The sequence below is a fragment of the Peromyscus leucopus genome, chromosome 1 (assembly GCF_004664715.2).
Source record: "Peromyscus leucopus breed LL Stock chromosome 1, UCI_PerLeu_2.1, whole genome shotgun sequence".
NCBI lineage: Eukaryota > Metazoa > Chordata > Mammalia > Rodentia > Cricetidae > Peromyscus > Peromyscus leucopus.
Window position 1 is genome coordinate 162339189 of NC_051063.1, and position 12081 is coordinate 162351269.

The 12081-nt window shown below is 51.9% G+C and overlaps 1 protein-coding gene across 2 annotated transcripts; it reads left to right on the forward strand.

Annotated features, from left to right (window-relative positions):
* Positions 1 to 267: 267 nt before the first annotated feature.
* On the forward strand, positions 268 to 11944 carry Gapdhs (glyceraldehyde-3-phosphate dehydrogenase, spermatogenic). Of its 2 annotated transcripts, none has more exons than XM_037202278.1 (11): positions 268 to 361; positions 2512 to 2704; positions 4531 to 4627; positions 4788 to 4894; positions 8443 to 8533; positions 8617 to 8735; positions 9133 to 9214; positions 9501 to 9652; positions 9784 to 9946; positions 11346 to 11443; positions 11755 to 11944. In XM_037202278.1, the coding sequence occupies exons 1-11, from the start codon at positions 283 to 285 to the stop codon at positions 11825 to 11827; spliced, it is 1254 nt and encodes a 417-aa protein (XP_037058173.1). In that variant the 5' UTR covers positions 268 to 282; the 3' UTR covers positions 11828 to 11944. The 2 variants fall into 2 exon arrangements, with proteins under 2 accessions (XP_037058173.1, XP_028711102.1); XM_028855269.2 differs by lacking the exon at positions 268 to 361 and adding an exon at positions 678 to 834.
* Positions 11945 to 12081: the final 137 nt, after the last annotated feature.

The window sequence follows — 12081 nt, forward strand, 5'->3', positions numbered from 1 at the left end:
ATCTATCATCTATCTACCAATCATCTATCATCTATCTACCTACCTACCTCCCATCTGTGCATCTATCTCTATTTTGAAGCCCACACTGATTCGTCCTGCCAACAGATTCATGGGTATAGGATCACCCAGCAGTGCTTGGTGTACAACCCAAAGGAAAACTGACTCATCCTTTTCCCTGTCTGCAGCTCCTGAGCCCCTCCCCCATCATGAGAATGTTGACTGCCTTGACCTTGGGCAGGCAACCGTGCCTGCTGCTGAGTTCCCAAGTGCAGCTGTCCTGACATGTCAGGGAGAAGCTGCTTCCATGCTGTCCTCCCAGACCTCTGGATCCTAGAGTATCTCCTTCCTCTCCTCCGCCTGGGTGAGAAGAGCTACTCGTAAACCCCTGGGAACCCAGGTAGCCAAGGGGAGACTCGGGACTTTCCAGGCCTTTCCAGACACTGGGAGAGCCAGGGAACCTCCTCAGAGATCCAGGACAGCAAGGAGCAGGTGGACCAGGGGAGGGAGGAAGGGAGACAGCAGCCATGGGCAGCTGTGTGAGCCCAGCAGATTCCACTCTAGATGCCAGTGTGGCCCTGAAATACTCAGTGTGAGATTCCCAGAGGCCTCTGCGGGCTAAGGTCTCCAGCCTGCACACCACTTCCTCTGTGATGTCACTGGACAATGTGACATCATCGAAGGCTCTGGAGACATAACCAGCCTGGGGGAGCCTCACACCTCAGTACCATCTCAGAGGGGCCCAAGGCCGGGTCTTAAGACCTTAGGCCATGTCAAAACGTGACGTCGTCCTCACCAACGTCACTGTTGTCCAACTACTGAGGCAGTCATGTCCAGGTGAGGAGAGCCTTTGGGGGTGACCCTGGGAAGAGGAGGAAAGTGTAGTCTGGAGTCAATACACCCTCATACAGGATGCTCGGAGTGCTGAGACCCTCCTGCCACTAGAATGCTGATTGCTGCGTGCTCTGGAGGAGCAGGCCAGGGGGCAGGAGGAGGGGAGCCTTTCAGGCAGCTTCCAGACCTCTTCCTCCAGGAGTCCTCCCCATCCCACTCCCACTCATCTCCTTCCTCACCCGGGACTTCTGCACAGGAGAGGGGAGGGGGAAGGGGAGGGGAGGAGTGGGGAGGAGAGAGGGGAGGGGAGGGGGAAGAGAGAGGAGAGGGGAGGGGAGGAGAGGAGAGAGGAGAGGGGAGGGGAGAGGAGAGGGGAGGGGAGAGTGGGAGGGAAGGGGAGAGTGGGAGGGGAGGGGAGGAAAGAGGAGAGGGACATTGTGACATCATCAAAGGCTCTGGAGACATAACCAGCCCCGGGGAGCCTCACGCCTCAGTATCATTTCAGAGGAGCCCAAGATAGCCAGGTCTTAAGACCTAGAGAGGGGAGGGGAGGGGCGAGGAGAGGAAAGGAGCCAGGGGAGGGGAGAGAGGGAGGGGGGAGGAGAGAGGGGAGGGGGAGGAGGAGGGAGAGGAAAGAAGGGGAGAGAGGGAAGAGAAGAAAGAGGAGAGAGAGGAGAGAGAAGAGAAAATATTCTTGGGCCTCAGTATTGCCCAACTAAGTCTGATTTTTCTAGAAAGAGGCCTCCCAGGGTGAGTCTTATCTTTAGAATAGGTTGGAGCTCACAGAACTAGATCTATTATCAGATCAAGAAATCATCTTTGAAATACTAACATGTAAGAGTGCTGTGTACCAAAGCAGGCGAGCAGTTGTTTAACAGATGGGGGCCCTGGATCTGTCCCCAGCACTGAAATGGGGGAGGGGCCGCAAAGCGGACACAGCTGTGGTCACAGCTTTGCGGAGGGTGAGGCACAAGAACCGATAACTTGAGTCCAGCCTAGGTTAGACCATCTCAAGGAGGAGGAAGGGAAAGAAAGGGACAGCGAGGGCTATAATATGTGTGGGATCTCTTATCCTCATTTCACAGAGTAAGAAACTGAATCACAGAAAATACATCCTCATGTAACTGCTAAACACACACTGAAATTGAAGTTTAGGGAGAAGTCTCCGGCACATACCTTTTGTTGCTGTTTTGTTTTGTTTTGTTTTTGAGACAGAGTTTCTCTGTGTCGCCCTGGCTATTCTGGAACTCACTCTGTAGACTATGATGGCTTTGAATTGACAGATTCTCTGGGATTAAATGTGCGCGCCGCCACACCTGGCTACCTGGCACACGTTTTAACCTCGGTGCTCTCTCTTGCTTGTTCTCTGGCTTGGGGGATTTGGGAAAGAAACACTAGGCCACTAGAAAGCCAAACTTTCTCTTTAAAAAAGAAAAAAGAAATTGGCATTTGTGTGTGTGTGTGTGTGTGTGTGTGTGTGTGTGTGTGTGCACATGCTCCCATATGGGAGGCACTCTCACACATTTGTATGTGTGTGGAGGCAGAAATCAGGCTCCCAGGACTCACACTCAGGTAGGGGCAGTCGCCTGTTACCCATTGCACCACCTCACCCATCCCCATATCCTGAATGGAGTGACCCAGCTCACCACCCCCTTTCCGGACCCTCTCTGCTCCCCACAGTGATTAGATCGCCACCCCCACCATGTCCACCATGTCCACCATGTCCACCATGTCCACCTGAGCCCAAAATTGAGGAGCCGCCACCTAAGGTCGAGAATCCGCCGCCGCCAGTGCCACCTCGGCCACAGCCGGTCAAAGAAGCTCCTCCCATTCCTCTACCGCCAATGAAGGAACTAACAGTGGGCATCAATGGGTGAGTCTACTTCACCCAAGGTGATGCTGGAGCCAGCCCCAGAGGCTGACAATGTGGCCTCCTCCGGTCACCATGGGCTGGGGGCATCTTCCTCCTTCTCGCTGGGCAAGCAAGGGCAAGCCAGTCCTTGGAGAACCTACTTCTAGAAGACAGTATTCAGATACAGGCCCGAGGTAGTTCAAGGCTGCAGTGGAGACCTCACCAAGGCCCAGGAGGGAAGCAAAGGCTGGCCACAGGAAACCTTTGTGAGGCTAAGTGACAAAAGGCACTCCGTCTCTCCACTGCGGAAAGTCCTCAAGGTCGTGGGGCAAGCAAGTGTCCTAGCATGGGAGGAGCAGGCTCGTATATCCAGAGATGGCAGGGAATCTGCACAGCTGTAAGGACAACTGGGGGGAGGAGGGGGCGCGGCAGAGAGTCCTTTAAGACCTGCGGCACGGTGGTAAGGAATACAGCTCTCATTTAAAACAGAGAGGTGTGGAGTTTCCCTGGATCCACCCAGCTATGGGAGTGAGAACAGGGGACATTAGCAAGGTATGGTGGTGTGTCTAAAACACCAGCAACTAGGGAGGCTAAAGCATGGCTCCCAAATTCAAGGCCAACCTGAGCTATGGATTGCGAGTTCCAGGCTAGTCTGGGCTACAGAGTGAGATCCTGTCTCAAAAAATACAGAACAAAACAATATGAAAAGGAGCTGGAGGCTGGGAGGAATACAGCGCACACCTTTGATCCTGGCAGAGGCAGAGGGGCAGAGAGGCAGAGAGGAGAGTGTCTAGAGAGGCAGAGGCAGAGGCGGGCAGATCTCTGCGAGTTCCAGGCCAAGCAGGGCTACCCAGTGAGACCCTGTCTCAAACAAACAGAAAAACAAAGGAGGTACAGGGGTGAGGGTGAAGGTATATAAATTGGTAGTAGAGTACCTGTCTAGCATGCACAAAGCCCTGGGTTTGGTCTCCAGCACCACACACACACACAAGTAATACAAATAAAAATGAAAATAGAAAATAAAAAGGAATGGAGAGAGGAAGAGGGGAGGAGGGGAGGAGGGGAGGGGAGCGGAGGGAAGGAAAAGAGAAGGAAATGAACAAACGGGGTGGGTGGGGCTGGGAAATGGAAGTACAGGTTAAGAGCTGAGCAATCTCACCTGGGCAAGAGATGAGACACACAGAGCGGTTGCTTCCCACACCCACACTGAGGACCTAGACCCCTTGAGAGAGCTTCCCGATGTCTCAGTCTGTTTTCAGCGGCTATCACTCAACACCTGATACTGGGTCATTTCAAAGAAAAGAGATTTCTTACAGTCTGGAGACTGGGAGAGTACAACATTGGGATGAAGCATCTGGTGGGAGCCTCCTCACCCGTGGGGACTCTGCAGAGTCCTAAGGCAGTGCACTAATATGCAGTGCACTAACATGCATGTCGGATAGAGTCAGGGCCAGCTTCCGGGTCTCTCTCCTCATAAAGCCACTAACACCCCCCTAGGGGCCCCACCCTCTGAACTAAATTTAAACTTAATACCACGAGAGGATTAGAAATGATCTGTGTTTATGTGTGTGTGTGTGCATGCATGTATGCGTGTGTAGGTCAAAAGACAACTTGCAGGAGTCAGGTCTCTTCTGCCACATGGGTCCCAAGGATAGGACTGAGGATGTCAGGCTCGGCAGCAAGTGCCTTTACCCACTGAGCCACCTCACCAGCCCTAAGTTCCCATCCTTTTAATACCTGCAATGGTTCAAAGTTCAACATGAACTTGGTGGGACACTGACACCATGACATCCCTGTCACCCCGCTCCCACACCCATGCCCTATTTTATATGTTCCTGCTTGGACAGATTTGGACGCATTGGTCGTTTGGTGTTGCGAGTCTGCATGGAGAAGGGCGTTAAGGTGGTGGCAGTGAATGATCCATTCATTGACCCAGAATACATGGTAAGGAGCAGATGGAGAGAGGGGCCAGCCGGAGTGGTACCTGAGCTGGGAAGAGGGTTCCAAGAGCTGTATGGAAAGCCTTGCAGAATCCTCCCCAAGGTGGGGACTTCTCTGGGGTTGCTGGCTCTGCCACCTAAGATGAGGACCCTGTCTACTGCAGGTATACATGTTCAAATATGACTCTGTGCATGGGAGATACAAAGGAAGCGTGGAAGAAAAGGATGGAAGACTAGTTGTGGATAACACTGAGATCCAAGTGTACCAGTGGTAAGGCCTGAGTGTCTCACACACCGTGAAGTGGGGAGGCTGTCATCCCATGCTACAGCTAAACTAGATGTGCATCCTCTAGGTACTGTTTAGAGAGAGGGTCTCAGGAAGCTCTCTGATTCCTACAACAGTTAAGAACAGCCCATGGTTCTTTAGTGTTTTGTATCTAACACATATCTGCATGTGTTCTCTTGGGTACATAGGTTCACTGTACCTGGTCTCCTGCTTCCCCTGAGCCAGCTCCTACCCAGCATCCCCTGAAGCCTTTTGAATCCTCCACCTAACCCCCCATGCTCCTCAGCACCCCAAATAAGGCTCCAGCTCCCGGGGTACACCATGCACTATGCATCCCACCCTGCAGTCTTCTCTTTGCCTCATCTGCCACCCTGGTCATCACCTCTGGGGACCCTGGGCCTGTACCCCTTCCACATAAGCAAAGTCATAGTGCTTACCTCATACAGCTTCTGCTGATGGGATGTCCCACAATTTGCAGGTAGAGTCAAAATCTACATATCAGACAGTAGCATGCCAGGTGTGGGGTATACACTCACAACCCAGGCACTTGGAAGGCTGAGACAGGAGGATTACTCAAGTTCTAGGTCAGCCTGGAGCTAAATAATAAAATTGTCTCCAGGAAAAATAAACAATGACATGTTACTTGCAAACCCTAAGAAACCAACCCTCTGTAGCCCCAGGCAAGGTCGTCTGGCTCCTGCTCAGGCAGAACACTCACAGCTTCCCTTTTAACTTGCTGAGGTATGAGTTTGGAGGGGATTGACTGGAGGTAGGTACGAGGGTGTCCTGGAAAAAAGAAGCTGCTTGCCCTGAGTTTGAAATCATGACCCCAAGAGCAATTCCAGTGGGTCAGCTTATCAATCACCTTAAGTCCCTCTGCATCTGTCTGGGCATTGCCAGCGCTGCCCCCCCTCCCCCCTCCCCCCCACAACACCCCCACTCCCATACTGCTGGAGAATGAATGACCTGATAGTCACACTTTTCGTTTTGAAAAAGTTTATAAATTATATATGGCAAGCCAAAATCAAAAAATAAACAGCAAGGGATGGATAGATAGATAGCAAAATGTCAAATCAAGTGCTCAAAACATCTGGTGGAAATCAACTGGGGATAACCCAAGAAAATTCAGTTTCCAGGCAGGGCTGGTGGAGCTTCTAAGTAACGGAACAGATAGTAACAGAGAGCGATGAGCCATGGTCTAGTCAAGGGCTCACAACACCCAGCAGAGAATGACTAGGGAAGTGGAGGTTGGAGCTCCTGACTGAGCTTTCTCTCATGGCGGAGCTTGTGTAACCTCCGTTCTCAGGGACTGTGCTCTTACCTTGGGGCTATTTTACTGTTCTCTTCTTTTTCTATCACAGAGGGGAGGGGGCCAGTCCACCCCTGGACAAGGGGTCTTGAAGAACGTTTGACATAAACATGTTTGGGTCTTGAGCCAGCTTCTCAGTGAGCCCAAACAGCACGTGACAACCTGCCAATAGAATATACAATACAGTTGCCTTCCCACTCATGCAACTGATGGACGACTCTTCAGAACAGACCCGTAGGCATGAGGGGCTGGGCCAACTCAATTTGTTTCAGGAATTGCTGAAGTACTCCTAGCTTGAAAGCCAGAAAACGAGTGCATCAGATAAAGGCTACCTGGCCCAGACGGTGAATGGTGTGGGCTGATGGAGCAGAGGGAGAAAGGAGCCATGTTGTCCAGAGAAGAGAGGGGAGCTTGTGCATTCATTCATTCCCCCACTGTAGCTAACTGGGGGCAGAACCTAGGGCTGGCTAGCCTGTGCTCCCAGCCTGCTATCACCGCTGTCCTGACACGGGCTTTTCTGAAAAAATGAACATGGTGGTTAACAGATAAATACCTAAGACTGAAGGCTCATGACAGCTTAGTGTACATGTGTAGAGTGACTAAAAAGAAGAAAATAGGGCTAGGGATGTAGCTCAGTAGTAGAATATTCTCCTCTATGTATAAAGGCCTGGCATCAATCTTCAGCACCATAAAAATTAAATGAATATGCATCAGTCGGTGCTGGAGATAGATCACAATTGCCCTTTCAGAGGACCCAAGTTCAATTCCCAGAACTCCCAAAAGTGGCTCATAGCCTCCTGTAACTACAGCTCCAGAGGATCCAACAACACTCTCTCTTTCCTTTCTTCTCCCCTCCCCTCCCCTCCCCTCTCCTCCCCTTCTCTCTCTCTCTCTCTCTCTCTCTCTCTCTCTCTCTCTCTCTCTCTCTCTCTCTCTCTTTCCCTCTCTCTCTCTCTCTCTCACACACACACAGCGGACTTAAAATAAGTTATTTTAAAATGTTTAAATATAGCCAGGTAGTGGTGGTGTACATCTTTAATTCCAGCACTTGGGAGGCAGAGTCAGGTAGATATCTGTGAGTTCAAGGCCAGTCTGGTCTACAAAGTGAGTTCCAGGGCAGCCAAGGCTACACAGAGAAACCCTGTCTCAAAAAACAACAACAAAAAAAGTTTAACTAGATACTGATTGATTAAATTCTTATGGCAGAAACAGATCCAGTCATGTGGTATGGAATGATCCAGAAGTAGAGCCAGAAGCAATTGTAAAAACAAATCTCCCTGTCACATGATAATTCCATGAGGGACAAGCCCACAGATGGAGTCACTGAGCTTGCCTGCTAGACCCAAGTGGAAAACAAGGAAGGGTGCTTGACAAGTTTCAGATAAAAACATGGGGGGGGGTAATCAAGGTGAAACCAGTCATGATGGTGCTTGTGCACTCGGGAGGCTGAGGCAGGAGGATCACTGAAGCTGCAGACCAGACTGGGTTACGTGAGACACAACCACCAAGCAACCAACCAAAATCCAGTGAAAACGCAGACTGGAAAAGAGAGGACCCGAAAGCCTTTGGGGGGGGGAGCGTGTTCTACTGTCAGTGACGGGTCACTGCCTGGCCACAGGGTCCTTCAACTGTAGTCTTCCCACGAGCTGTTGTCTGGCGTGGGTGTCTGTCCTGGGGGTCTTCCCAACAAGAGCTCAGTGGTGATGGCAAAAGGCTACAAGGGTTCACGGGAAGTGGTCAAGAGCTGGGACCAGAAAGGAGCGTTGCCAGTTCTGGTCTCTCTTCAGCGTTGTCGGAATAGTTCCTGAGGGTGGAAGAGCCGGAGCTGAGGACGTCAAAGTCTGTCTAGACACTGCAGGTTTAGCAGACAAGAAAGGAAGAGCTGCCGGGCAGTGGTGGCACATGCCTTTAATTCCAGCACTCAGGAGGCAGACAGATCTCTTAGTTTGAGGCCAGCCTGGTCTACAGAGTGAGTTCCAGAGCAGCCAAGGCTACACAGAGAAACCCTGTCTCAAATGCCCCCCCACAAAAAAAAAAGGAAAGGAAGGAAGGAAGGAGAAGAAAGGGAGAGTGGGTGGTGTGGGCCGCAAGAGGGCACCGACCTGGAGCAGGCAGGTAAAAATGGAGTTATGGAATGGGTGTTAGCAGGTCAAGGCACCAAAGCCTCTTGGCTTGCCTGATACCCAAGCAAGGAAGACTGACCCAGCCTTCCCACCACCCACAGCAAAGACCCCAAAGACATCCCTTGGAGTTCCGTAGGGTGTCCCTATGTGGTGGAGTCTACAGGCGTATACCTGTCCACGGAGGCAGCTTCGGTGAGTGGGGGAGAGTGCCCACACCTGTCTGGAAGAGGGGGCAGTGGTGCTTGGAGACCCTAACCCTTGTACTCTATCACTAGGCACACATCACAGCCGGTGCCCAGCGTGTGGTAGTCACTGCGCCCTCCCCTGATGCACCCATGTTGGTCATGGGTGTGAATGAGAAGGACTATAACCCTGGCACTATGAACATTGTCAGGTACCTGGGCTGACAGCCATCCTTGAACACGTGGGTGGTACCAGCAGACATGCCAGGCTATAGCACAGGGAACACTTTCTCCCCACCCCAATTCCACTAAATCTCTGGAGTCTTTCAGATCAACTTGCTCCCACTTATCAGTCCCTAAATCTCAAGCCCTCATGTTAATTTCCCCATGAAACTACTAGGAATGTTCAGTATCTAGAGGACATGCCCAGGCAGCATTCCCCAGTGGCACTTCCAAGGGCTCCTTTATCTCATGCACTCCCATTCCCATCCCATGGCACCCCAGGAAGCCCTCCCTCTCCCTCCCATCTCACAAAGCCAGACCTGGTTAGTAAGAGTAATGGTGGGAAGGGGGCTCTGGCACTCATCTGGCACACCACGGTCATTCCAGCAATGCGTCCTGCACCACCAACTGCCTGGCCCCCCTCGCAAAGGTTATTCATGAACGTTTTGGGATCGTGGAAGGGCTAATGGTGAGTTGGGGCAGAAAGGGTGGCAGGGAGACCAGGCCCTTCTTCCCGGGCCTTGCTTAAGGTATGGAGCTGGCAGCGAGAGTGGCTTGGGAAGGAAGCCCACCGGCAGGGGCGCCCTTTGAAATGCTCTGACAAGAACAGGCCCTGGCCTCCAGGCACCCTTCCTATGATCTGTGGTGGTGGCCCTGTTAGCCTCCATACCTAGACCACCTCCCAAGTCCTAGAAGAAAGAGGAATGAGAGCTTAGGAGCAAGAAGGCTTCATCTTGATCCTCTTGTTCCCCAAGACCACAGTCCATTCCTACACGGCCACTCAGAAGACAGTGGACGGGCCATCAAAGAAGGATTGGCGAGGTGGCCGCGGTGCTCACCAGAACATCATCCCATCCTCCACTGGGGCTGCCAGTGCTGTAGGCAAAGTCATCCCAGAGCTCAAAGGGTATGAGGATACAATGCTGTAACCAGGGTGGGGACATTCCCTAGGAGGGCCTCACAGGTCCCAAGGCAAGGGGAGAATGGAAACAGAAGTCTCTGTGCTCTGACTCCCACCCTTGCTGTGAAACTCTCCAGGAAGTTAACGGGAATGGCATTCCGGGTGCCAACCCCAAATGTATCTGTTGTGGACCTGACCTGCCGCCTGGCCCAGCCTGCCTCCTACTCAGCTATCAAGGAGGCTATAAAAGCAGCAGCCAAAGGGCCTTTGGCTGGCATCCTTGCTTACACAGAGGACCAGGTAAGGACTGAGGAAACCTTAGGGGACCCCTGGGAGAATGAGGAGTCCCACTCACCATGGAACTATTATGCATGGGCCAAAATAGGAATTACAGGCCAGCTGGGCATGGTGGAGCACACTCAAGGAGGTGAGTCTGAGTTCCAGGCCAGCCAAGGCTACATAATGAGACCCTGTCTCAAAAAACAGACACACAAAACCTGCAGGCCAGGGAAAGTAGGTCTTTCTGCCTGTGTGCCTTGACACTGTGCTGCCTTGATCTAACAATGTTGTTTTTCCTCACCACAATGACAAGAAGTCACTCATGTAACCCACAGCACATGCTGTCCAAGAAAATAGTAACTTAAGAACTAACTCCCTATGGAGCTTTTACTATCTACCCAGGGCCTGGCGTACAGAGGTGCTTAATACATGCTTAGCGGGGAAAAAAAGACACCAGTTCTTATTTTTAAATGTTTTTTCCTCGGGGTTTAGGCCAGGTCAGATGCCTTTCCTGGGAGCAGACTTCACAAGTGCCATCTGCTAGGCTCAGGGGTGGTGGAGGAATGCACACCTTTAATCCCAGCAGTCAGGAGGCAGAGGCAGATTTCTGAGAGTGTGAGGCTAGCCTGGTTTACAGAGCGAGTTCCAGAGCAACAAAGAGGCCCAGTATAAAAAAAAAAGTGCTTCGGCCTTGGAGAAGTTCCCTTGCATTGGTTCCCGCAGGTCTGCCCTCAAGTGCCAAGATGTCATCTGAATGGTTCAAATCAAATCAGTCCAATGCCAAAAAAACCCTCCTGTGTCCTTAAGGGCTGCAACCCTCAGGGTCTGTGCCAGTAGCTGCTCCTACTTCAGATCCTACTCACAAGACCCAGGCTCATGCCATCCACTGCTTGCATGTAATGTTTCTTGGAACAGCATTAGGGCATTGTGGTCTGAGTCATGTGCCTCCCACCCACCCACCCTGCCCTGTGTACCTGTGTGGATGCATGGGGAAATGTGTACAGGTACATGAGCAGTGGTGATACATGTGTGGAGGCATGAAACTGACATGTCTTATTTCACTCCACTATTTACTGAGGCAAGCTGTAACTGTAGCGTGCCAATTTCAGCCAGTCTAGCTAGCCATCATGCCTCAGGGATCTTCGGTCTGGATCTGGAATGCTGGGATTACAGGTGTCCACCACATGCCCAGCCTTTGGGGATCCAAACTCCGATGCTCGCACTTATGTGACAAGCACTTTTACCCACTGAACCACCCCCCAACCTATGTCTTTTCTGATAATCCCTGAGACATCTTGTCACCAACACAAAAGAACTCTAGCCAATATGCCAGATGACTGAATGACAATGTGGTCTGAGTCAAGTCTGGGCTTCTGGAGGTCCTTACTCTGCTACATTTATCTTTGAAATTGTCACCTAGGTGGTCTCCACGGACTTTATCGGCGATCCTCATTCGTCCATCTTCGATGCTAGGGCAGGCATTGCCCTCAATGACAACTTCGTTAAGCTCGTTTCCTGGTAAAGGGGAAAGATGCCGGAAGATAGTGGGAGAGGCTAGCAGGAGGGCACGCACGCACGTGTACACACACACACACACACACACACACACACACACACACACACACACACTGATGCCGGAAGATAGTGGGAGAGGCTAGCAGGAGGGCGGGGGCACACACACACACACACACACACACACACACACTGATGCCTCCTTCCTCCCCTCCCCAGGTATGACAACGAATATGGCTACACACACACACACACACACACACACACACACACACACACACACACACACACTGATGCCTCCTTCCTCCCCTCCCCAGGTATGACAACGAATATGGCTACAGTAACCGGGTAGTGGACCTCATCCGCTACATGTTTAGCCAGGAGAAGTAACCCGGAAGGCCCCTCCTTGCTTTTCCGCGCACCTCACGTTCTCCCCTCGGGTCCCCTTAGAAAGAGGTCGCGTGGCTCTCCCGAGTCAACAATGAAATAAAAACCAATGTGCGCACAGCTTCGTCCTCTTGTCTCTGCGCCGATCACCGTGCGTTTGGGGCCGGGTTCTCGGATAGGCGAGAAAGAGGTGGCGCTTGGTTGCGAGCCGGGTACTACTTAGGGAGAGCAAACGCATCTGGGCCATGGAGGGCAGG